Here is a 26,729-nt window from a genome sequence, read left to right on the forward strand (position 1 = left end):
CATCACACACACCCATTGTGCCGGAGAGTTTTCCTGAATCATCAGATGATCGAGTCTCTTCTCCTCTCCGTCAGTTCGGCTTCAGCTTCATCATGACTCGCGTCGCGTTGAACATCAGCGTCGCGTTTCTCCTCCTTCTGTCGCGATGCTGCGACGCAAACCGCAAACTCCTGGTGTTTCTCATCGATGGATTCCGTTATGATTACATGGACGATTTACAAAACCTGGCCGGATTCAGAGAGATCGTGGAAAACGGTGTAAAAGTGGATTATCTCACTCCAGATTTCCCCAGTCTGTCCTATCCAAACTATTACTCTCTCATGACAGGTGAGTCTTACCAACTTTTTATTTTATATTTCCAACAAATGCAATCATAAATAGCCTACTTCGGTAACACTTCACAATGAGGTTCATTAGTTAACATTAGTTCATGTTAATTTCAACATTTAGAAATATTTAATTAAAATCTTGTTAACATTAGTTAATGCACTGTGAACTAACATGATGTATTTTTATTAACTAACATGAACAAAGATGAACAAATACAGTAACAAATGTATTTCTAATGTTTATTTCATGTTAGGTAATGCAAACAGTTTTTACCTTTATAATGTAGTAAGCTGAGATATTATGAACTCTTGGAGCTTTTAATTATTCCCATATGTGTTTGTGAAGAGCCTTGTATCCAAACATAATCATGGTACACCTTTATAAGGCTTCAGCACATAATGCAATCCTTATGTGAGATTTTATACACTCTAATAACAGTGTAAAGGTCCTTAGAGCAACTCTCTCTGTAGAACAACAGGGATTTATTGGATCTGAGATCTGCTGGTTGATTATTGTTTGAATGGGGTTATTGATAATAACAGAGACCCTGGGGCCAGTTGCATAAACATAGCCATTATGTTAAGACTGTGTCTTAAGAACTAGTATGATCAACTAGAAGTTAACTGACTTTAAAAAGTTATTAACTTTTAGAATAAAAAGTCTTAAAGAATAAAATTGGATGACTAACTTGTAAGACTAGTCATAACAGTTTATGCAACTGGCCACAGTCCTTCCTCTTTCCACAATGACTACAGAAGCGGCTCACTCTCACTGAGATGCATACATCAATGTCAGAAACCAGCAGATGGAAATATCTGAGTACATTATTTTCATTTTTAAAAATTATTAATTGTTGAGACAATTTTTTATTTTATTTTATTTGTTATTTTTTTTGTAGGCCTATTATTTAGACTATAGGGTATATATATATATATATATATATATATATATATATATATATATATATACATGTATAGGGATGCACCGATCCACATTTTTTCACTTCCGATCCCGATACCTGAATTTGGATAACGGCCGATATCGATACCAGACTATTCTATCATACTATTCCGATACCAGAGCTGTGTTTGCTTTAATATTATTATTATTATCATTATTGTTGATCTTATATGATGCTGAAATAAACTCCTCTCAACAGGCAAGTATGATATGTACGTATGTATTGCATGTATGTCCCAAAAGGCAACTTGAGGTAAGTTTAAGGTCAGAAAAGGAAGTCAGAAAAACAGGAAATCCTGTACAAATTATGCAGAACAATTATGCAACTGTAAGGGTTTCAAAATGATTGTCATGTCAATATTTATTGCATTCCCAAAATGTCAAATACTTGAGTCTTGAACGACCTTTTCTGCTGACTCTGCCTCCGTTGCCCCTGCTTCATCCGCTGATGCCCTGAGCAGTGCTCGCTCCATGTTCTCAAGCTCTCGTGTCAGGAGAGCCTTCGCCCTCCTGCAGTTTCTTCACCCATAAAGAATCTGACTGACACAAAAATTAAATAGGTTGAGTACAACTTATCTGTTGCTGCTGCAAGAACCCAGCCTGCATGCATGTACACAGCCACACACACACACCTCCCCCCTTATCCAATTCATTGTAGTCAAGTCAAGTCATCTTCATTTATATAGACCTTATGCGCCAGAGAAACGAGGGCGCCATCATCTTTAGAATATTGTCTTTTAACTTCCGTTTTTGCGGTCGCTCTGTATATTTCTATGGCGCTGCTGTCCAGGAGTAATTCGCTTTTGAAGTGGATTTATTTAATGTAAAGTTAACGAAAGTTATCATGAGGATTGTAATGTTTAAAGCAGATGACTTAACAAATGTCAGTCGACCGGGAAGATTTGAAAACGAGCCGTTCATTCATAAACATGCAAAATCGCTTTTAACCATGTAGATTGTTCCAAAGCAGCTTTACATTGATAATAGGAAATTTAAAGTGAAGTGTTTTGGCTTTATAGCAGCTCTGGAATAAAGTTATTGTCCAGCTAAAGTTAGTTTGATTGATTCACTTCCGTCGCAACAATCATTAGTTATTAAAGGTGAACTAAGTAACTTTTTTACCTTAACTGAACAGCTTCGGAGTCATTGGAATGGTTCTATTACTTATTTTGGGTTGAATGGCGGTCGTTTCGCACCCCCCTGGTGCCCGTGAGCGGAAAATCCGCACTTGCAACTTTGAGCCGGCGGGCCGCCGGCCGCCGCGTCAGGAAGTCTCGCGTGATATCAGGTCTCGCGATGTAAACAATTGCTTTACGGCCAAAAGAAATCTGCTAAAATGCTGTCATTATTGCGCTCCCTCACGCTGTTCGAACCCGAATGAAGAAGACGTTTTAAAGAATGTCCCATCTGCTTTGATGTCGTTGATCTGCTAGCCTCTGGTGTCTGAGAATCACCAAAGAGTTTTTACAACAGTGTTGTCAAATATCTATTCCGAAGCTGTGGGGGGAGCTCTAGAGAGAAACCTGCGAGCAAAAAGCGAGAATACAGCGAATAAATCCCGAAACTACTGAGCCCTGCTTTAACTTAGCCAGAGAATGTCTAATATGGCGAGAAGTTTCACTCTCACTACACTTCCGGCTTCTGAACTGGTTGCAGTTCCACTCTGATTCCATATGAGGGCGCTCACAGGACGAGTGCAGAATGAATGTAGGTCTATGGCGGTATACCCCTCAAAATCCACTTTTCTCAGGATATAATTTTTTGTCTAGTAATTTGAATGTTGTATTCGAAAGGAGATGCAAAGAAATTACACATTGCTGGGTGTTAGATTTTTTAGAGTCACTTATTTGCTTTAAAAAGTCTTTCAAAATGCAGAATGCTAGCGTGTTATGGGCAACAACAACTCAACCTGTAAGAAATCGAAAGGACATTGCAAAACCTACAATCAGATCTGAGATTTCTCAACGGCAATCGGGTGAAAGAGACAAATTTAGCCGTCTAGCCCCATTGACTCCCATTCATTTTGCACTCATGGCGAGCGCCCCCAGTGGAACTCTGGTGGTACTACAACCAAAATTCGGTACAATAGGGCTTAATAGGGAGTGGGCAGGCTCTCCGTAGACGGGCTCTGACTTAGCTAACACGACACAGTTTTAACAGAAAACTCGTAAGTTCTTTCTGTGCAAACTTCAAAAACGCGAACCAGTGAGAACATGCACATGCGTATTACGAGTTCAGTCTACATAGTCCGGTGGCGTAGTGAAAATACCGTTACCAAGGTGATAAAAGTAAAAAAAATTGCATGGTGTTTCCTTAGGGTCTATAGTGTAATTTTGGCCTAGGAGCCCTCGGAAATAAATGTTGTAACATGTCATATTAGAAGTATATCATTATCAATGAAATATGCTTAAAAACACAGAGATTTTCAAGTTCCTGCACAAGATAAAGTATTCAAATGAATCCCAAAGGTAACATTTTGATATGTTTATTTATGTTTATGAACTTTTACATAACTAAAGCTTCAATACATGTTAAAGTATTAGCGATATGGTCTTTATTGGCCCTGTAATTGATAATTATGAGTCGTTACAGTTGCATTTGCAAAGAGGTGAGCAGTCTAGACTTGCTTTGCCACATTTGCAGGTGGAACAATCCCCCTTACAGCAACATTTGATAAGTTCTCTGCAGGCTGTAGGGACTTCTGGAAGTGTCATCCAAACTGGTTCCCAAGACCCTGATTCCTTGGTCCATCCATAGTCCCTTGGAGAAGGAATACCTTGCTGTAAGAGTGTGCTGGTCACCCAGATTCCAGTTTGATAAACTGCCTGTCTGATGTGCTGCAGTAGAGTATCTTGGGTGGGTGGCAGTTTCTCCATTGTCCTACTCCCATGGCAGAAGAGTTCTTTCCTCTTCTGGACAATGGAGCTTGAAGGACTGGACGTGTCATACAAGATGACAGTCAGTCTCTCAAGCTTTTGGAACTGCCATGAAGCAGCATCTAATTTTTGGAATGGATTTCTGGCAAGGGAAGCAAATGCTTCAGTGGCTTTAACATAGGCTTGCCAGGCCCGCCAAACTGACTTCTTACCTTTCCCAGTGAAAGCAGATGTTGTATCACACCCTAAATAGGCATGGAACATCAACAGTGCTTGAAACTTGTCCTTACCCAGACTTTTACATATGCTATTGATATGGTAAAATCTGTACTTTTTGCCCATGCCAAAAGCCACCCAGATGTCAGTCAAAGGTTGAATCACAAGTAAATCATGGAATAGACCTTCAAGAAACACAATGACATCAGTGTCCGCTAGCCACAATGCTGCTCAATGCTTTCCTGCTAGCTGGCTGCAAACTGCGGAACGGATTTCCTGAGCGGGGGCGTGTCTCTTAACTCTGTGTCTCATTAAGCCGCGCCTCCGTTCAGGAAATCCATTCCACAGTTTGCAGCCAGCTAGCAGACTAGCCGGCGGGAATCACTTTTGGATTCATTTCAGCAGACAACGTTAAAGCGCAGACATGGCTCATGGATATCGGATATCTCCGCAGGTTGGATCGGGAAAATCCGATACGTGAATTACGCTGGTATGGGTCCCTATACCGATACTGGATCGGCCCCATCCCTATATATATATATATATATATATACACACACACTGAACAAAATTATAAACGCAACACTTTTATTTTTGCCCCCATTTTTCATGAGCTGAACCACAGAACCTAAATCTGTGTTAGTGAGCACTTCTCCTTTGCCGAGATAATCCATCCACCTCACAGGTGTGGCACAGGTGTCTAATCAACAGTGTTGGGAACGTTACTTTAAAAAAGTAATTAGTTATAGTTACTCACTACTTGTTCCAAAAAGTAACTGAGTTAGTAACTGAATTACTCTATAATAAAAGTAACTCGTTACCAGGGAAAGTAACTATTTGCGTTACTGTAAAAAAAAAAAAAAAAGTTGCTATATGTCAAAGAATTTGGATTTTTTAAGTAGTTTTCACAAGTCAGTTGAAATGAGTAGAACAGACAGGTGTTTAACTTTAGATATTTATTGCACGTCGACAGACAGCAAGAGGTTTATCCTGCACTTCAAGCATTCTTTGTAAGAAAAGTAAACAGTTACACACCATATAAAGTGCATTTAACTCTGCAAATTAAATCAACCTCTCTCAACTTTTTATTTAAAAGTTTTATTAATAAAGGCATTGAACCAGTTTATTTGTAGTGCACTGACTGTGCACATTATATAAGATTAATATATTTGTTTTCCTTAAAATTTTAATTAGCAGTAACTTAAACACTTTGCAGTTTGAATGTCCTGTATAAACAAAATTACGGATTATGTTTTTGTTTCCACTGTTCGATCGCGTCCGCGTCTCACACACACACGCACACAAATGTAAACGTGCGCCTTTTCGATCGCGCCTCTCTCTCTCTCTCTCTCTCTCTCTCTCACACACACACACACACACAAATGTAACCACTTTGCAACTTTTCAATCGCGCCCGCGAGTCTCTCTCTCTCTTTCGGTTCAATACGAATACATGTAGGCTACCGTTCCACTCCTAGTTCTAGCCTTTGACCTCAATGAATTTGAAGTAGTGCTTATATCTTCACCTTGAAAATGCCAACTTTTCATCGGATTGCTCCTGACCATAGACTGCTACTGACTCGCCATATCTGCTGCTTCATCGAATCTATGTTTAGCTGGTGTGTGTGTGTGGCGCGTGTGCTGGCGTGTGTGTAAAAACACTGGCTCTGATTGGCTACCATGAAACACATGACCCTGCCTTAGCCAATCATAATCGCTTACCTCGTTATTAACCCACCTCCTCACTCGCTGTGCGAGCCAGGGGTGCGTTCGGATTACACAGTTTATTCAATCAATGCATAATAACGCACCGCATTTAACGTCCAGTAATGGTAACGGCGTTGTAATGACGAGAAAAGTAATTAGTTAGATTACCCCGTTACTGAAAAAATAACGTCGTTACCTAACGCCGTTATTTTAAACGGCGTTATTCCAAACACTGCTAATCAAGATGCTGATTAGACAGCATGATTATTGCACAGGTGTGCCTTAGGCTGGCCACAATAAAAGGCCACTCTAAAATGTGCAGTTTTACTGTATTGGGGTGGGGGGGTTGTTGATTGTGGCCTGTGGAATGTTGGTCCACTCCTCTTTAATGGCAGTGTGAAGTTGCTGGATATTGGCAGGACCTGGAACATTCTGTCGTATACGCCGATCCAGAGCATCCCAAACATGCTCCAGGGGTGACGTGTCCAGTGAGTATGCTGGCCATGCAAGAACTGGGATGTTTTCAGCTTCCAGGAATTGTGTACAGATCCTTGCAACATGGGGCCGTGCATTATCATGCTGCAACATGAGGTGATGGTCGTGGATGATTGGCACAACAATGTGCCTCAGGATCTCGTCCCGGTATTCAAAATGCCATCAATAAAATGCACCTGTGTTTGTTGTCCATAACGTACGCCTGCCCATACCATACCACAAACTGCAGTCAGGTCGAGACCCCGATGAGGACGACCAGCATGCAGATGAGCTTCCCTGAGACGGTTTCTGACAGTTTGTGCAGAAATTCTTTGGTTATGCAAACCGATCGTTGCAGCAGCTGTCCGGGTGGCTGATCTCAGACGATCTTGGAGGTGTAGATGCTGGATGTGGAGGTCCTGGGCTGGTGTGGTTACACGTGGTCTGCGGTTGTGAGGTCGGTTGGAGACGGCTTATGGTAGAGAAATGAACATTCAATTCACGGGCAACAGCTCTGGTGGACATTACTGCAGTCAGCATGCCAACTGCACGCTCCCTCAAAACTTGTGACATCTGTGGTGTTGTGCTGTGTGATAAAACTGCACATTTTAGAGTGGCCTTTTATTGTGGCCAGCCTAAGGCACACCTGTGCAATAATCATGCTGTCTAATCAGAATCTTGATATGCCACACCTGTGAGGGGGATGGATTATCTCAGCAAAGGAGAAGTGCTCACTAACACAGATTTAGACAGATTTGTGAAAAATATTTGAGAGAAATAGGCCTTTTGTGTACATAGAAAAAGTCTTAGATCTTTGAGTTCAGCTCATGAAAAATGGGGGCAAAAACAAAAGTGTTTATAATTTTGTTATATATATATATATATATATATTTATTGAGTTCTGTTCAGTTTGAGTTTCTCAGTTAATCTATGAATCACATCCTGTCATATTTGCATTAAATTAATTCGTGAAGGAGAATGTAAACTTTCAATCCATTTTGCACAAGCATATTTGCTCATTTGAGTGTTGCTGAATCACATGATGATACTGTGCTGTCTCAGGGTTGCCAAGTCCACGGCTAGTTCACCCAAAAATGAAAATTCTGTCATTAATTACTCACCCTCATGTCGTTCCAACCTCGTAAGACTTTCATTCATCTTCTTTATTTACAAAATATTATATCGCATTCACGCAACCACAGCCGCTCTCATGTCAACACAACACATGCGTCGCGGTGCTCTCGTGAATGAGCGTCGGAGATTAATATTTTGTAAATAAAGTGGTAAATTATGTTTTTTTGTGCTCACATTGCTTCATAAAATTGAGGTTAAACCACTGGAGTCACATGGGTTACTTTAATAATGTCTTTACTTCCTTTCTGGGGCTTGAAAGTGGTAGTTGCGTAGCCTGTCAATGGAGGGACAGAAAACTCATCAAAATAATCTTCATTTGTGTTCCGAAGATGTTCATATGTTCCTTATGTTTGATTAGTACTATAGTGATTAGTTGAATTGTGTGTAATGCTGTAAAATGTGTATTTAGTCACAGGAGTGGCATATTTCGAGTTGTGATAGTGTGTTCTTTGGGCTGATCTCCAACACACGCTTTGACCCGCAGCGTTCACAATCCCAGCCGACGCTTCAACGCTTTGCTGATGCTGGTGTTTTGTTTGAGCACATTCCCCTCGCCACAAAGCTTCAGAAGATCGTGTGCTCCAGCTTTCACAGAGAAATCAAACACTACTGAGAGCACAGCTGTGCAACGAATAACATTCATTAATGCCAATAAACAAGATTTAGTTTAAAAAAGAAATGAATGGTTTTGTTTAGCTAGGATGCATTAAACTGATCAAAACTGAGTGTTTATTTCAAATAAATGCTGTTCTTTTGAACTTTCAGTGCATCAAATAAAAATGATCCGTTTCCACAAAAATATGAAACTGTTTTCAACACTGATAATAATCATAAATGTTTCTTGAGCATCAAATCATCATATTAGAGTGATTTCTGAAGGATCATGTGACACTGAAGACTGGAGTAATGATGCTGAAAATTCAGCTTTGATCACAGGAATAAATTACACTTTACTATATATTCACATAGAAAACAGCTGATTTACATTATAATAATATTTCACAGTTTTCACTGTATTTTTTAATCACATAAATGCAGCCTTGGTGAGCAGAAGAGACTTCATAATTCATATTTAAACGTGCATGAACTACTTGTTGAGTATCATAGAGTATTTGTGATGTATTAATGGAAGTTCTTTGGGCTGTAACTTGCAGGCTTGGCCAAAGGTTCTTGACGCTCTCTGATGGTTTTATAGCCGGTTTGGTGTTATTAACGGAGTGCGTTCGTTTATTTAATGTTTGCATTTCTTGGAAGTGCTGACCCTGCTCTTTGCACTGTGAACTTCTGTAGAGTCAGCGCTTCAGTTTAACATTACACTTTAAACATTGCAGTGAGTCAAGCGTAATTACCATTAACATCTCAGAACTAATTAGAAATTAAAATTTCATGCAAAAGCCTTGCTGTGTGGTTGCTGTTGTGTGTTTTGGGTGATGTGGACTCTCTTTTAGTGTATGTTTATGGGAATTTGTTGTCTTTTTAAATCAGATCCCTTGGAACCTCCTATTTTTTCCATTAATTTCTCCCATAGGGATTTAAAATAGTCTTTGTTAAAGCGTTATAAAACATGAACCTCGCCTGCAAGGAGAAACACACCATTACAACAAAGTATTTGAAACTGGGACAAAAATGCAAAAGTACAAGACTGTGCTTAACACTTATACACTAAGCTAAGTTATATATTAAGTTAAGTTAAGTTATATATTAAAGCTAAGTTGATGTACAGCGAGCTTGAAAATACCATCGCTTATCAACCTCGTAGCAGTCGAGCTGACTTTAAAGGAGTTATGGAGGAATTTCCCTATGGAGGAAATTAATAAAAAATTTTACTTCAGGAAACCGACTGATTATCAAATCGCAAAGGATCTGATCTGCAATTTAATTAAATATATAAATGCACTGCGTGTTTCAAGAGTTGTGCCCACGAAAGCTGTGAATGGATCTTATTAATTTATGATATATAATTATATGAAATATTATGAGCAAATATATGAGAAATGCAAAGCTCTTTAATCATAAGCTCTGTATAGAAAAGTTGTGTCCCAAATGACGCACTATGCACTTATACACTATACACTTATACACTATGCACTTATACACTATGCACTTATTATACACTCACACACTATGCACTTATACACTATACACTTTTTATACACTTATACACTATGCACTTATATACACTATACACTTATACACTATACACTTATACACTATACACTTATACACTATACACTTATACACTATACACTTATACACTATACACTTATTATACACTCACACACTATGCACTTATACACTATACACTTTTTATACACTTATACACTATGCACTTATATACACTATACACTTATACACTATACACTTATACACTATACACTTATACACTATACACTTATACACTATACACTTATACACTATACACTTTTTATACACTTATACACTATGCACTTATATACACTATACACTTATACACTATACACTTATACACTATACACTTATACACTATACACTTATTATACACTCACACACTATGCACTTATACACTATACACTTATACACTATACACTTATTATACACTCACACACTATGCACTTATACACTATACACTTATACACTATACACTTATTATACACTCACACACTATGCACTTATACACTATACACTTATACACTATACACTTATTATACACTCACACACTATGCACTTATACACTATACACTTTTTATACACTTATACACTATGCACTTATACACTATACACTTATACACTATACACTTATACACTATACACTTATACACTATACACTTATACACTATACACTTATACACTATACACTTATACACTATACACTTATTATACACTCACACACTATGCACTTATACACTATACACTTTTTATACACTTATACACTATACACTTATACACTATACACTTATACACTATACACTTATACACTATACACTTATACACTATACACTTATACACTATGCACTTATTATACACTCACACACTATGCACTTATACACTATACACTTTTTATACACTTATACACTATACACTTATACACTATACACTTATACACTATACACTTATACACTATACACTTATACACTATACACTTATACACTATACACTTATACACTATACACTTATTATACACTCACACACTATGCACTTATACACTATACACTTTTTATACACTTATACACTATACACTTATACACTATACACTTATACACTATACACTTATACACTATACACTTATACACTATACACTTATACACTATACACTTATACACTATACACTTATACACTATGCACTTATACACTATACACTTATACACTATACACTTATACACTATACACTTATACACTATACACTCACACACTATGCACTTATACACTATACACTTTTTATACACTTATACACTATGCACTTATACACTATACACTTATTATACACTCACACACTATGCACTTATACACTATACACTTTTTATACACTTATACACTATACACTTATACACTATACACTTATTATACACTCACACACTATGCACTTATACACTATACACTTTTTATACACTTATACACTATGCACTTATACACTATACACTTATTATACACTCACACACTATGCACTTATACACTATACACTTTTTATACACTTATACACTATACACTTATACACTATACACTTATACACTATACACTTATACACTATACACTTATACACTATGCACTTATTATACACTCACACACTATGCACTTATACACTATACACTTTTTATACACTTATACACTATGCACTTATATACACTACACACTTATACACTATGCACTTATTATACACTCATACACTATGCACTTATACACTCATACACTATGCACTCATACACTATGCACTTATTATACACTCATACACTATGCACTCATACACTATGCACTTATTATACACTCATACACTATACACTCATACACTATGCACTCATACACTATGCACTTATTATACACTCATACACTATACACTCATACACTATGCACTTATACACTATGCACTTATTATACACTCATACACTATACACTCATACACTATGCACTCATACACTATGCACTCATACACTATGCACTTATTATACACTCATACACTATGCACTCATACACTATGCACTTATTATACACTCATACACTATGCACTTATACACTATGCACTTATTATACACTCATACACTATGCACTCATACACTATGCACTTATTATACACTCATACACTATGCACTTATACACTATGCACTTATTATACACTCATACACTATGCACTCATACACTATGCACTCATACACTATGCACTTATTATACACTCATACACTATGCACTCATACACTATGCACTTATTATACACTCATACACTATGCACTCATACACTATGCACTTATACACTCATACACTATGCACTCATACACTATGCACTCATACACTATGCACTCATACACTATGCACTTATTATACACTCATACACTATGCACTCATACACTATGCACTTATTATACACTCATACACTATGCACTTATACACTCATACACTATGCACTCATACACTATGCACTTATTATACACTCATACACTATGCACTCATACACTATGCACTTATTATACACTCATACACTATGCACTTATACACTCATACACTATGCACTCATACACTATGCACTTATACACTCATACACTATGCACTCATACACTGCACTTATTATACACTCATACACTATGCACTCATACACTATGCACTTATTATACACTCATACACTATGCACTTATACACTCATACACTATGCACTTATACACTCATACACTATGCACTCATACACTATGCACTTATTATACACTCATACACTATGCACTCATACACTATGCACTTATTATACACTCATACACTATGCACTTATACACTCATACACTATGCACTTATACACTCATACACTATGCACTCATACACTATGCACTTATTATACACTCATACACTGCACTCATACACTATGCACTTATTATACACTCATACACTATGCACTTATACACTCATACACTATGCACTCATACACTATGCACTTATTATACACTCATACACTATGCACTTATTATACACTCATACACTATGCACTCATACACTATGCACTTATTATACACTCATACACTATGCACTTATTATACACTCATACACTATGCACTTATTATACACTCATACACTATGCACTCATACACTATGCACTTATTATACACTCATACACTATGCACTCATACACTATGCACTTATTATACACTCATACACTATGCACTTATTATACACTCATACACTATGCACTTATTATACACTCATACACTATGCACTCATACACTATGCACTTATTATACACTCATACACTATGCACTTATTATACACTCATACACTATGCACTTATACACTCATACACTATGCACTCATACACTATGCACTTATTATACACTCATACACTATGCACTTATACACTCATACACTATGCACTCATACACTATGCACTTATTATACACTCATACACTATGCACTTATACACTATGCACTTATTATACACTCATACACTATGCACTTATACACTATGCACTTATTATACACTCATACACTATGCACTTATACACTATGCACTCATACACTATGCACTCATACACTATTCACTTATACACTATGTACTCATACACTATGCACTTATACACTATACACTATGCACTTATACACTATTCACTTATACACTATGTACTTATACACTATGCACTTATTATACACTCATACACTATGTACTCATACACTATACACGTATTATACACTTATACACTATTCACTCATACACTATGCACTTATTATACACTTATACACTATGCACTTATACACTATGCACTTGTGCACTATACACTTATACAATATGAACTTATACACTATGCACTTATACACTATGCACTTGTGCTCTATACACTTATACACTGTGCACTTATACACTTATACACTATGCACTTGTGCTCTATACACTTATACACTGTGCACTTATACACTTATACACTATGCACTTGTGCACTATACACTTATACACTATTCACTTGTGCACTTATACACTTATACACTATGCACTTGTGCTCTATACACTTATACACTATTCACTTGTGCACTATACACTATGCACTTATACACTATGCACTTATACACTATGCACTTGTGCACTATACACTTATACACTATTCACTTGTGCACTATACACTATGCACTTATACACTAAGCACTTATACACTATGCACTTGTGCACTATACACTTATACACTTCACTTATACACTTGTGCACTTTGCACTTATACACTAAGCACTTATACACTATGCACTTGTACACTATGCACTTGTACACTATGCACTTGTACACTATGCACTTATACACTATTCACTTATACACTTGCGCACTATACACTTATACACTTGTACACTATGCACTTATACACTATTCACTTATACACTTGTGCACTATGCACTTGTGCACTATACACTTATACACTTGTACACTATGCACTTATACACTATTCACTTATACACTTGTGCACTATGCACTTATACACTAAGCACTTATGCACTATGCACTTGTACACTATGCACTTATACACTATGCACTTGTTCACTATGCACTTATACATTATTCACTTATACACTTATACACTATGCACTTGTGCACTATACACTTATACACTTGTACACTATGCACTTATACACTATGCACTTGTACACTATGCACTTGTGCACTATGCACTTATACACTATTCACTTATACACTTATACACTATGCACTTGTGCACTATACACTTATACACTTGTACACTATGCACTTATACACTATTCACTTATACACTTGTGCACTTATGCACTTATACACTAAGCACTTATGCACTATGCACTTGTACACTATGCACTTGTACACTATGCACTTGTACACTATGCACTTGTACACTATGCACTTGTACACTATGCACTTGTACACTATGCACTTGTGCACTATGTAATCAACCGTGTCTTGAATGAATTTTACAAGGCTATTTTGTCATCGGCTTCCCTCCTCATTTACAGGACGCCACTGCGAGGTGCACCAGATGACTGGGAATTACATGTGGGATAAGGACACCATGAAGGAATTTCTGATCGGAACTAATTCGGACAGCCGGTTACCGCTGTGGTGGGACGGGTCCGAGCCGCTGTGGGTCACCATGCAGAAACTAGGGAAGAGAGTCTACATGTACTACTGGCCAGGTCAGTATGCCATCAATAGAGTACAATGTGGGACCAGGGTTATTAAAATTAACTAAAAGTATAGTTATATACAGTAGTCAACATTTGAAGTGGATCAAAATCTTTCATCAAAGTTATACTGTACATGAATTTTGAACAATACCTGTTCTTTGATGAACTTCCTCCTCGTTTAATTAGTGTTTCTCTCATAAGAGCTGCTACTTTACATTAAAACAAGCTTGCAACGTTTTCAAGCGAAGCTTTCAAAAGATCCTCTTTGATCTCTCTCAAATGCATATTAACACATTAATATGCATATAATCAACATATTATTATGTGTGTTTCTGTCCGTTCAGGTTGTGAAGTGACGATTCTTGGAGTCAGACCTACGTTCTGTGAGGAATACGTGTACAATCCTTCAGAGAAGAACCTGACCGACTCCATGGAGAACGCTCTCAATATGTTAAAGTAAGAGCACAAGCCTCCTCAGAAACCATTAAAGACGAGCGATCATGGTTTTCTCCACGTTCATCTGTCTTCAGTGTGTAATGTTGCAGTTTGAGCATGAAAAATCTCTGCAAAGTCACACAGTTCTTCTCTATATCAGTGTCAGTGTTTCTGAACTCCTGAAACGCCTCCATTGTAGTCTTGAGTTTCTTCTGGGAACGAACACGTCACAATATTCCTCATTTAAATAATTAATGCGCAGAATAAAGGGGCGGGGCCTGGTTGAGTTAGTTAGTAGTGTGTTACACTGGCGGTTATGGTAAGGGGCGGGACATTTCCCAAACACACTCGAAGCGCTCGACCAATCACAATACACTGATCCAGCCGACCAATCAGAGCACAGTGTGCTTTTCAGAAGGAGGGGCTTCATAGAGACAGGAACTAAACAGGGCCGGGTTTCCCGATAACGATGTATCTTAGCTCTTAAGAGCGCTCTCTACGTGCAAGGTTACGAATGCTCGCAGCAATTCCACGAGCGTTTCCCAAAAATGAACTTAACATGAACGCGCGAGAACCCGCTCTACGTGCTACTTAAGAGTCGCTGTCCATTCGCGAAGTGCTGAAATATAACCTTATATGGAATCGTATTCTCTAATAATTGTCATGTTGTGGATTAGCAATCAAGACAAGTCTTTATAAAGCACCTACCTACAGGTGGAGGCACTGACAAAATGGCTGAACAAAAAAAAACAAAAAAAAAACGTTTCAAAAAGATGAAATTAATGTCCTTTAAGAGGAGATAGATCGAATCAAAGATGTAATTTTTAACAGATTTAAAGGATTTTTTTATTTTTATTTTGTTCATTCATTTAATTTTGATTAAAATTATTAGATTAAATTATTTCTATTTTTTTGTTTTGTTTTCTGACCTTTTTAATTATTTAATTTATACATTAATTTAACCAACAACAAAAAAAGAGTAATAAAGTGTACAATAAAGTACAATCAAAACCTTATATTATAATCACATTGCATTTGAATAAAGTTAAAGGTGTAATCTGCCGGTTGTCCTGCAGGTGTCCTCATAAATCTGTCTTCTTACGATGCACTTGGGGATGTACGATTACTCCAGAGCACTCGTAGATCTACGAAGATTTTCAAGTGCTACTTAAGCTACGATGCTTTTGGGAAACAGACCGTAATATTAAGATCAGTCATACGATCGTTTTTACGATCAACTTAGGCTTACGATGCTTTTGGGAAACGCAGCCCAGAGCGTTACTGACAGACTGGGAAGAGAGGAGCCGCAACAATGGAGAATATGAGGAAAATAATCAACATTCAAGCAGGAAAACCTGTTCTAGTAGAGCCTGAAAACAACATCAGGACATAATAGGCATTTTAGCTTTTAGTATGAGTATGTTAGCCTTAAGGTTATGAATAAGCTGGTGTGTTCCAAAACAATGACAAAATTCGCATTTAGCAGATATAAGCATTCAAAACGGACACTCTCTCACTTCCGCTAAAATGGATTTCGGATTTTTAGACATCACCAGCTTCAGCTTCTCATCACATCCTCTGTCCAATCAAATGCTCTCTAGAATCTAAAGCTCCGCCCCCTTTGCTATAAACACCACCTGGCCGAAGCGGCCATTAGCCGCGTTTCCATTACCCTTCAAATTGCGCAAATTGAAATTGCGAATTGAAAATATGGCCAATGGAAACACGTCAATTTCGCAAAAACTCCCATTTATCGCAGAAAAGTTTTTCCGCTCGCATGAGGAGGATTTTCAGGGAATTCGAAAAAGAAATATTTCGCAAAACTGCAATGGAAACAGTTTTTGCGCATTTACAGTCACCTGACGTAGATGAGGCGGTGTGTTTGGACAGAATACGAGACTCTTTATTAAACTTATAAAAGACAGAAGAATTACAGGAATAATGGATTCTAAACCTCAAATAAATGCCACAATCACGAGCTCGAAGCAGATCTGAGGGAGAAACACCCAGAAACACCTCATATGAGCCGCTCACAAGTATAATAAGGGTCGTTCCTCACCATTAATGCTTGGATAACACGCCTACGTGTCACTTCCATTAATAATAATAATGTCTAGTGCGGTATGTGGCTGTGATATATATATATATATAAACCTACCAATGTCCGTCTGCCATGATTTTTGGAATGATTATCGCGAGAGGATAACATCGGTTAATGGAAACGGCGTCATTTCGCAATAGTTTTTTATCGATATTTAGAAAAAATCGCAAAAGTTTTGCGCAAATCTGTAATGGAAACGCGCCTATTGACAGTCACGGAGCAACATGTGTTGCAGATGTGTGTTCGGTTGCTCAAACACTCGAGTTTTATTCGTTTTTCCAACTGTAATGAAATGGCTAGAATTTATTCACATCTCTACTATTGAATCCAGCGTATCATCAGCGCTCGGATTCGCTTCCATGGTGTTGTCAAGCATGACTTGCAGTCTGTGAGGTAAACTTAACGCTATTGGCTAATTTGAAAAGGGGGAGGAGCCATTTATTATGTCCCGCCTTCGCTTCCTGTTTCAGTGGAAAATTACGTCAACGCATCAAACAAAGCTGCACTTCAGTGGGACTTCAAGTGTGTTTGTTATAATCTGATGATTTGATTTGAATGTTTCCAACAGGAGCAATAAAGCAGACATGGCTGGCATTTATTACGAGAAGATCGATGTGGAAGGGCATCACTTTGGTCCCCGATCTCCTGAAATACAGCGAGCCGTCCGCTCCCTGGACCAGGCCTTCCAGACACTCAACCAGAAAATCAAGGTATTTTTAACAAGGCTGAAAGAATGAATGAACCACTTGAACATCTGGAACACATTTGTTTGTTTGTTTGTTTGTCAGGAGAAGAAAATGAGAGATGAAATAAACGTGGTGCTGTTCTCGGATCACGGCATGACGGAGCTCCAGTGGATGGAGAAGGTTATCGAGCTGGATAACTTCATTGACATGTCACACGTTATTAAGATGATGGACCGGGGGCCGGTGGTCAATCTGTGGCCCAAACAGGACAAGTTTGAGGAGGTGAGCTCAACCTGTGTGTGTGTTTTACATCAGACTCATGTTTTTTTTTTTTTTTTTACTGGGAAGGGTCACAGCACTTGCATATTGTTAGTTTAAAGGAACACGCCGACTTTTTGGGACTTTATCTTATTCCCCGTATCCCCCAGACTTAGATAAGTCCACACACACCCTTCTCATCTCCGCGCGTGCCGTAACTCTGTCTGACGCACCCACCGCTAGCCTAGCTTAGCACAAAGACTGGAGGTAAATGGCTCCAGCTAGCATACCGCTCCCAATAAGTGACAGAATAACGCCAACATTTTCCTATTTACACGTTGTGATTTGTATAGTCACAGTGTGTAGAAATAACAAGGTCACATGAGACACGGCCATCTTCTAACCGTATACACACTGGGAACTATATTCTCAGAAGGCGAAGCACTGCTACTTGGGCGGATCACTCCGCAGAAGCCTTCTGAGAATATAGTTCCCAGTATGTATACGGTTAGAAGATGGCTGTGTCTCATGTGACCTTGTTATTTCTACACGCGGTGACTATACACATCACAACATGTAAATAGGAAAATGTTGGCGTTATTGTGTCACTTATTGGGAGCGGTATGCTAGCTGGAGCCGTTTACCTCCAGTCTTTGTGCTAAGCTAGGCTAGCGGTGGGTGCGTCAGACAGAGTTACGGCACGCGCGGAGATGAGAAGGGTATAGCCTGTTTTATGCTTCTTCGTCGAATCGACGGCGTACCCCCGCAGACCCCTCTCCGACCCCTCCGCCGTAGCTCGACGTGCACCTCCAAAAAATTGTAACTACGCGTCGAGGCGACGCAGACCGCAAGGGCTGTGATTGGTCAGATTATACATCATTTCCGGAGTGTAGCTTTTCCGGTTTCCCCCTCCCGCTATACCGCCACTGTCTTCGTGCACTGGTCGTACAGACCACCTTCGCTGACGTCTTCTTTTTCTTCTGCGATTAAACATTTGCAATAAAATCATTTGTTGTTCAACGTCGATTAGCTCCAGCTGCTACAACACTCTCTCTCTTTCGCTCGCCATTGTCGGAAATGAAAAAGCGGAACCGGCGCACAGAACCAAAACAAACTAGCAAAGAGATTCGCGAACCACACCCCCCCCTAGCGTTCTGGCGGTGAAATGCACCGCGCGATGCAACGCAACCCGACGCAGAACCATAAAACGGCCATGACGCCGTGGAGTTGACGCAGAAGCATAATGAGGCCTTATGTGTGGACTTACGGTGAATAAGCTAAAGTCCCAAAAAGTCGGCGTGTTCCTTTAACTGCTTCTATTGCTCTCCTCAAGTCTCTTTGGATAAAAGCGTCTGCTAAATGATTAAATGCCAGAATTCATTGCTCTTCAACCTGTTTGGATTTAAACTTAACTTTTTTCAGTATGTAAATGACTGTATTCTTAAACGTTGATGTAGAAAAACTACACATACTACACTGATGTAAACTACACATATTTTGACATTATTAATTATGAAAATTCACACAAAAATCTTGTTCTCATTACTATACTGCTAAAGAAAAAAGTTTAATTGTAAAATATTTATACATGGCATTTGTTGAACTACATTTAATTTTCGAAATTAAAATGATATATAATATAAATTAATAAACTATAATGATTATTATTATTTTACAAAACTCGTTCTCGTTACTATACTGTAAATAAGATATTATTTAAATTGTAAAATATTTATAAAATAAAATTATAATATAATATAAGAATAATTATTATATTACAAAACACTCACAAATCTTGTTCTCATTACTATACTGTGAAAAAGGGAATATATTATTTAAATTGTAAAATATTTATACATGGTGGAATTTCATTAATATAATATAATATAATATTTTTAAAATCACTAATGGGAAATACAAGATCTCAAAACATTTTGGTGTTTAGTATCAACTTCAGTGGCTTAAACTGACTGTGTGTGTGTGTGTGTGTGTGTGTGTGTGTGTGTATTAACTCAACTCATATAAAAAATACCAACTTTATATAAAAAATACAAAATAATATAATATAACACAAAAATCTCATTCTGGACAGTAGGAAAAAAAGAATATATTATTTAAATAATACAATATTTATCCATGGTGGAATTTCATTAATATAATATAATATAATATAATATAATATAATATAATATAATATAATATAATATAATATAATATAATATAATATAATATTTTTTAAATCACTATTAAAAATAATGGGAAATACAAGAGCTCAAAACACTTTGGTGTTTAGTATGAACTTCAGTGTCTTAACCCGACTGTGTGTGTGTGTGTGTGTGTGTGTGTGTGTGTGTGTGTGTGTGTGTGTGTGTGTGTGTGTGTGTGTGTGTGTGTGTTAACTCAGATCTATCAGAACCTGAGCGCCGTGAACTACATGAATGTCTATAAGAAGCAGGAGATCCCGGAGCGCTTCCACTACAGGAACGGCCGGTTCGTGTCGACGCTGACGCTCGTGGCCGAGCCCGGCTGGTTCATCACCGAGGTTACACACATTATTCTGTCCTCAATGTGCCTCTTTATGGGCTCGTTTAATGATTTAACCAAATGGAGATATAGATATCTATGCTATAGTGAAGTGAATAACTTTATCTGGACAATAACTTTATTCTAGAGCTGCTGTAAAGCCAAACAATCTCCTATTATCTCTGTGTTAGAGGGTCACAGTTTAGGACCTGAGGACCAGATGTTTGAAAGAAGACCCGGAGTTATAACTCAACTTCAAGACTCACACAGGAGTTCGTAGTCCATAACCCTGCTTACAGTTACACAGGTCACAGCAGTTATACACACACACACACACACACACACACACACACACACACACACACACACACACACCACAGACACACACACACACACACACACACACACACACACACACACACACACACACACACACACACACACACACACACACACACACACACAGCTGTTATACCCTACACCACACACACACACACACACACAGCTGTTATACCCTACACCACACACACACACACACACACACACACACAGCTGTTATACCCTACACCACGCAGCCATGTTTATGTGATTTGTGAGGACATTCCATAGGCGTAATGGTTTTTATACTGTACAAACTGTATATTCTATCCCCTTACACTAACCCTACCCCTAAACCTACCCATCACAGGAAACATTCTGCATTTTTACATTTTTAAAAAAACACTGCTTAGTATGTTTTTAAAGCCATTTGAAAAATGAGGACCCCCAAAATGTCCTCATAAATCACGTATTTTCCCGAGTGTCCTCATTTGCAGGTGTGTTATCATAAAAATGTCCTCAGTTGTCATGAAAACAAGTACACACACACACACACACACACACACACACACACACACACACACACACACACACACACACAGCAGTTAAACCCTTCACCAAGGTCTCTCTCTCTAAACTATGGCCTTGCTTCAGATTGCAGTTTCTGATTGGCTAAGAACACACACGTGACCCTGGATCACGTCACCAGTCTCGAGTCGCACGGGTTTATCTGTGGCAATAGCCAACAATACACTGTATGGGTCAAAATTATCCATTTTTCTTTTATGCCAAAAATCATGAGGATATTAAGTAAAGATCATGTTCCATGAAGATATTTTGTAAATTTCCTACCGTAAATATATAAAACATGTATTTGTGTGAGTGAATGCAGCACCATCGCCAACATAAATGAACAACTTTAAAGGAGATTTTCTCAATGTTTCGATTTTTTTGCCTCAGATTCCAGATTATTCCAGATATCTCCACCAAATATTGTCCTATCATAACAAACCACACATCAATGGAAAGCTTATTTCATTTAAAAAAAAATGCCCCTTGTAACTGGTTTTGTGGTCCAGGGTCACATATAGTCTAAGCAAATGTCCACACATGGATAGATATGAGAGTATGTCGCCATTAGTCGAGATAGTTGTCGCACATTCCTAGATTTCGGTCTGCGTGACCTCAGAGGTCGGAGAAAGGCGTCTTCGGGTCTGATGTTGCATGCCGAAGTGTCCCATAACTCCTATACTCCTACACACACACAACAGCACTAGAGAATCACAGTTTCTCCAAGGTTGAAGAGAGCCTGAGCTAGCTATCATCAGGACAAACCACCAACACATACTGATAACACATTCCCTCCTCAGGAAGAAGTACAGATACTATTCACTTTAGTTTCTAGAGAAATACACATCAGGTGACGTCACGTTTAGTAGGACCCCTGTAAGCTTCACTCGTCAGCTAGACACAGATCCACAAAACCAGTCACATGGGTCCATTTTTTGGACATTGAGATTTATACATCACCTGAAAGCTGAATAAATAATCTTTCCATTGATGTGTGGGTTTGTTAGGACAGGACAATATTTGGTCGAGATACGACTATTGTAAATCTGGAATCTGAGGCAAAAAAATCGAAACATTGAGAAAATCTCCTTTAAAGTTGTTCATTTATGTTGGCGATTGTGCTGCATTCACTCACACAAATACATGTGTTATATATTTACGGTAGGAAATTTACTAAATATCTTCATGGAACATGATCTTTACTTAATATCCTCATGATTTTTGGCATAAAAGGAAAATCAATCATTTTGACCCGTACAATGTATTGTTGGCTATTGCCACAGATATACCCGTGCGGCTCGAGACTGGTGACGTGATCCAGGGTCATGTATATGGACAACACATGTTGAGGGTCACATCAGAATCAGCTGGTTAACACTCACAGCAAACATATGATTAAACGTATATTTGAATCACTCATTGAATATAGAAATGATTTATGCAGAAATCACTCATTCACACATTGAAGCATCAGTGGACTGTAAAGCTGCTTTGAAACGATCTATATGGTTAACAGCGCTGTATAAATGAAGATGACTCGACTTCTTTGTGCTGATCTGCGCTGTTCGGCGTTCACCATCCGTTCCTGCAGGATCTGGAGTTTTCCGCTTGTGATCCGTTCATCTGGAGCTCTTCGCGGGTCGTTCAAAAATGACCGAATGTTTTATTTTAATTTTTTTGGTCAATGAAATTAAGTTTGATAATGTTTTTTATTTCATATTTTGTATTTTTAGGGCTTTTATTTTAATACTAAATTATATTTGCGCTGTATTTATAATCCATTTATTCACTTTTTGAGCATTACATTTCCAATGTAAACTGTGGTGAATCTTGAACGCTTTAGAGCGACAGACTGAAGTTTGATCTCAAGACGACACTTGGCAGATTATTGCTGAAGTGAAAAACGTTTTAAAAAGTGAACTTAAAAAAGGTGACAGAATTGTACGTGTATTGTTATGAAAAATGCACAAAAATACAATTTAATTTTTTATATGAAATATATATTTTCAAAATCACATTTAACTCTAAAACTGCAAGAAAATCAAAGTCATAAATATAAACAAGTTGTGTTCCAAATGTGAGGCTGATATCTCAGTAAATGAGCTTTCAGTGAGAGTGTGTTCGGCTGCAGTACCAAACGCTTCCACTAGAGGAACTTCGTCTCATTCGTTTATAATGCGCTCGTTTCTGACCGCGAGGAGCACAAGTGTTTATCAGGACCATTTAACCTGTTCGAATCATATCCATGATTGTGTGTGTGTGTGTGTGTGTTCACACAGCAAGCGCCAAAACCTTTACCAAGTTTCGCACCATTCCGATGAATAAAAAAATAACAAAAAAAGTAACATTTTCCGGGCCGAAGAGCACCAGAGGGTTATTAATATGTTGCTTTTGCACAACGCGACCTCTGACAGGAATGTCTTCAGTCATGAATGATTCAGTCTTGCATATGAAGCCTCATTTCACGCAGAAACAACAGTCCTCCTCTTGTGTGCTTTCCTGATGCGTCATTCGATCACTATAAAAACATCAGCGCCCCTCCGTGACCCTGAGCTGGAGCAGAGATAAACACACACATCCACACACTGATTCCTGCCTGTCTCCACAGAATAAAGCCAAACTGCCCTTCTGGAAGAACGGCACGAGAGAGGCGGAGGGATGGCAGCACGGGTGGCACGGATACGACAACGAGTTTGTGGACATGAGGGGATTTTTCCTGGCACAGGGACCAGGTGAAGCTCAGCAGGACACACATCACTCTAACAATTATATCGTTCATAATAATAAATAATAATGTATTTAAATAACATATAAAATAAATGCAATAATACAATACAATTAAAATAATTAAAATGTTAAAGTATTTATTTAAAGTATGCTGTCATATGTGTGTGTGTGTGTGTGTGTGCGTCTATTATATAAACAAACATTTATGCGATTAATAGTGATTGATTGATTTGACAGCACTATTTTTTATATTTTATTTTAAATAAATACTTTTATATTTTTATTATTTTAATTGAATTGTATTATTGCATTTATTTTATTTACATAAAAGTTTGTTTAACACAGACTTTTATGTTAGATGCAATTAATCGCGATTAATCGATTTGATAGCACTAAAAATATATTTTTTTATTAAAACGTTTAAATATAAATAATATACTCTACCATTCACTAGCATTTATTTTTTGGAAGAAATTAATACTTTTATTCAGCAAGGATGCACTGAATTTATCAAAAGTGACAGTAAATACTCTATAATAACATTGTTAATGATAACAAAATGTATTATAAAACTGTTATTGATGTATTTAATTAAAATATTTTAAATATAAAATAGAAGTATTAATTTGAAATAAAATATAAAAAATATATATTTTTTAAGTTTTAACCTTTTTATTTTATTTTATGATTTAACCATGAAAATGTTTACCTTTTTTTTTGGAGGAAATTAATTTTTATTCAGCAAGCAGGCGTTAAATTGATCAAAAGTGACAGGTGAGACTTTATAATGTTACAAAAGATTCTATTTCAGATCAATTTTGTACTTTCTGTTCATCAAAGAATCGGTTTCACAGTTTCCACAGAAATATGCATCAGCACAACACTGATAATAATCATAAATGTTTCTTGATCATCAAATCATCATATTAGAGTGATTTGTGAAGGATCATGTGACACTGAAGACTGGAGTAATGATGCTGAAAATTCAGCTTTGATCACAGGAATAAATTACACTTTACTGTATATTCACATAGAAAACAGATGATTTACATTATAATAATATTTCACAATTTTACTGCATTTTTGATCAAATAAAAGCAGCCTTGGTGAGCAGAAGAGACTTTTAAATGCCAGTGTGTATTTTTATATTTTAATTATTTTATATTGTTATTGTTGTAGAAATAAAACAATTTTAGTCTGGCAACTCATCAAATGATCGCTTCGATGTTTTTTTCTCTCTCTCCAGACTTCAAGACGAACTTCCGCGCCGGTCCCATCCGTACAGTAGATGTGTATAATGTGTTGTGTAAGACGCTGGGGATCGAAGCGCAGCCCAACAACGGCTCCTGGTCTCGGGTCGAGTGTATGATGAAGAGCTCGGCTTCTGCCGTTCGAGCCGCTTCGACCTCCGTATGCCTGATGATGATGATGATGATGATGATGATGTACTAGAATATCTGGAAACACATCAGATACAGTAAACACTGATTTATGCCTTAGCGTGTGCCATAGGCTCAGAGAAATGCCAAGAAAACCTGTTTTTGCTGCACTGCCTCTATTTTTGAGTTGAAGAAATTATGTTGTTGGATAAACCAATTTGCACATTTTTACTGAAATTTGACCTGAGGTCAAAGATTTATATTTTTAGTAAAATATGAGCTTTTATTATGTAATTTCATTCATTTTCTCCATCTGTTGTTTCTGTCTTTAAACATTTATTTTAGTTTTATTTTATTTTCTGATTACTGTAAAATGGCTAGTGTGTCCTCTCTGTCAAGATATGTGCTGTTTTGAATGTAAGGCATTGTATTGTTATTATTTGTTTAATTTCTATAACATTATAGAATTATAACATTATATAATATTATATATAGATAATCCATTTTCCTTTAGTACAGGGTTTGTACTCATTTCCTTCACAATAAAATATTTTCTCAAGACTCAAAGTTTTTGTTATTTTACTACTACATTTGTTCTTTCACATGATGTTTTTATTGTGATTACCTCGGGGACTCTTATTCTGTATTATGTGCTTTTACAGCAGCGTTTGACAACGCCACCTGCCGGTCTGTCTGTGAACTTCAATGAGCTCACGGTTTAATGTTATTCATTTCAT

General features: G+C 37.4%; 1 protein-coding gene across 1 annotated transcript; it reads left to right on the plus strand.

The window, feature by feature from the left end:
* Positions 1 to 26,553, plus strand: enpp6 (ectonucleotide pyrophosphatase/phosphodiesterase 6). The gene is made up of 8 exons (XM_084430109.1): positions 1 to 327; positions 14,825 to 15,004; positions 15,340 to 15,451; positions 18,100 to 18,241; positions 18,320 to 18,499; positions 20,880 to 21,017; positions 24,495 to 24,618; positions 25,860 to 26,553. The coding sequence occupies exons 1-8, from the start codon at positions 93 to 95 to the stop codon at positions 26,063 to 26,065; spliced, it is 1,317 nt and encodes a 438-aa protein (XP_084286235.1). The 5' UTR covers positions 1 to 92; the 3' UTR covers positions 26,066 to 26,553.
* Positions 26,554 to 26,729: the final 176 nt, after the last annotated feature.

Source organism: Rutilus rutilus, assembly GCF_951802725.1.
Source record: "Rutilus rutilus genome assembly, chromosome: 14".
NCBI lineage: Eukaryota > Metazoa > Chordata > Actinopteri > Cypriniformes > Leuciscidae > Rutilus > Rutilus rutilus.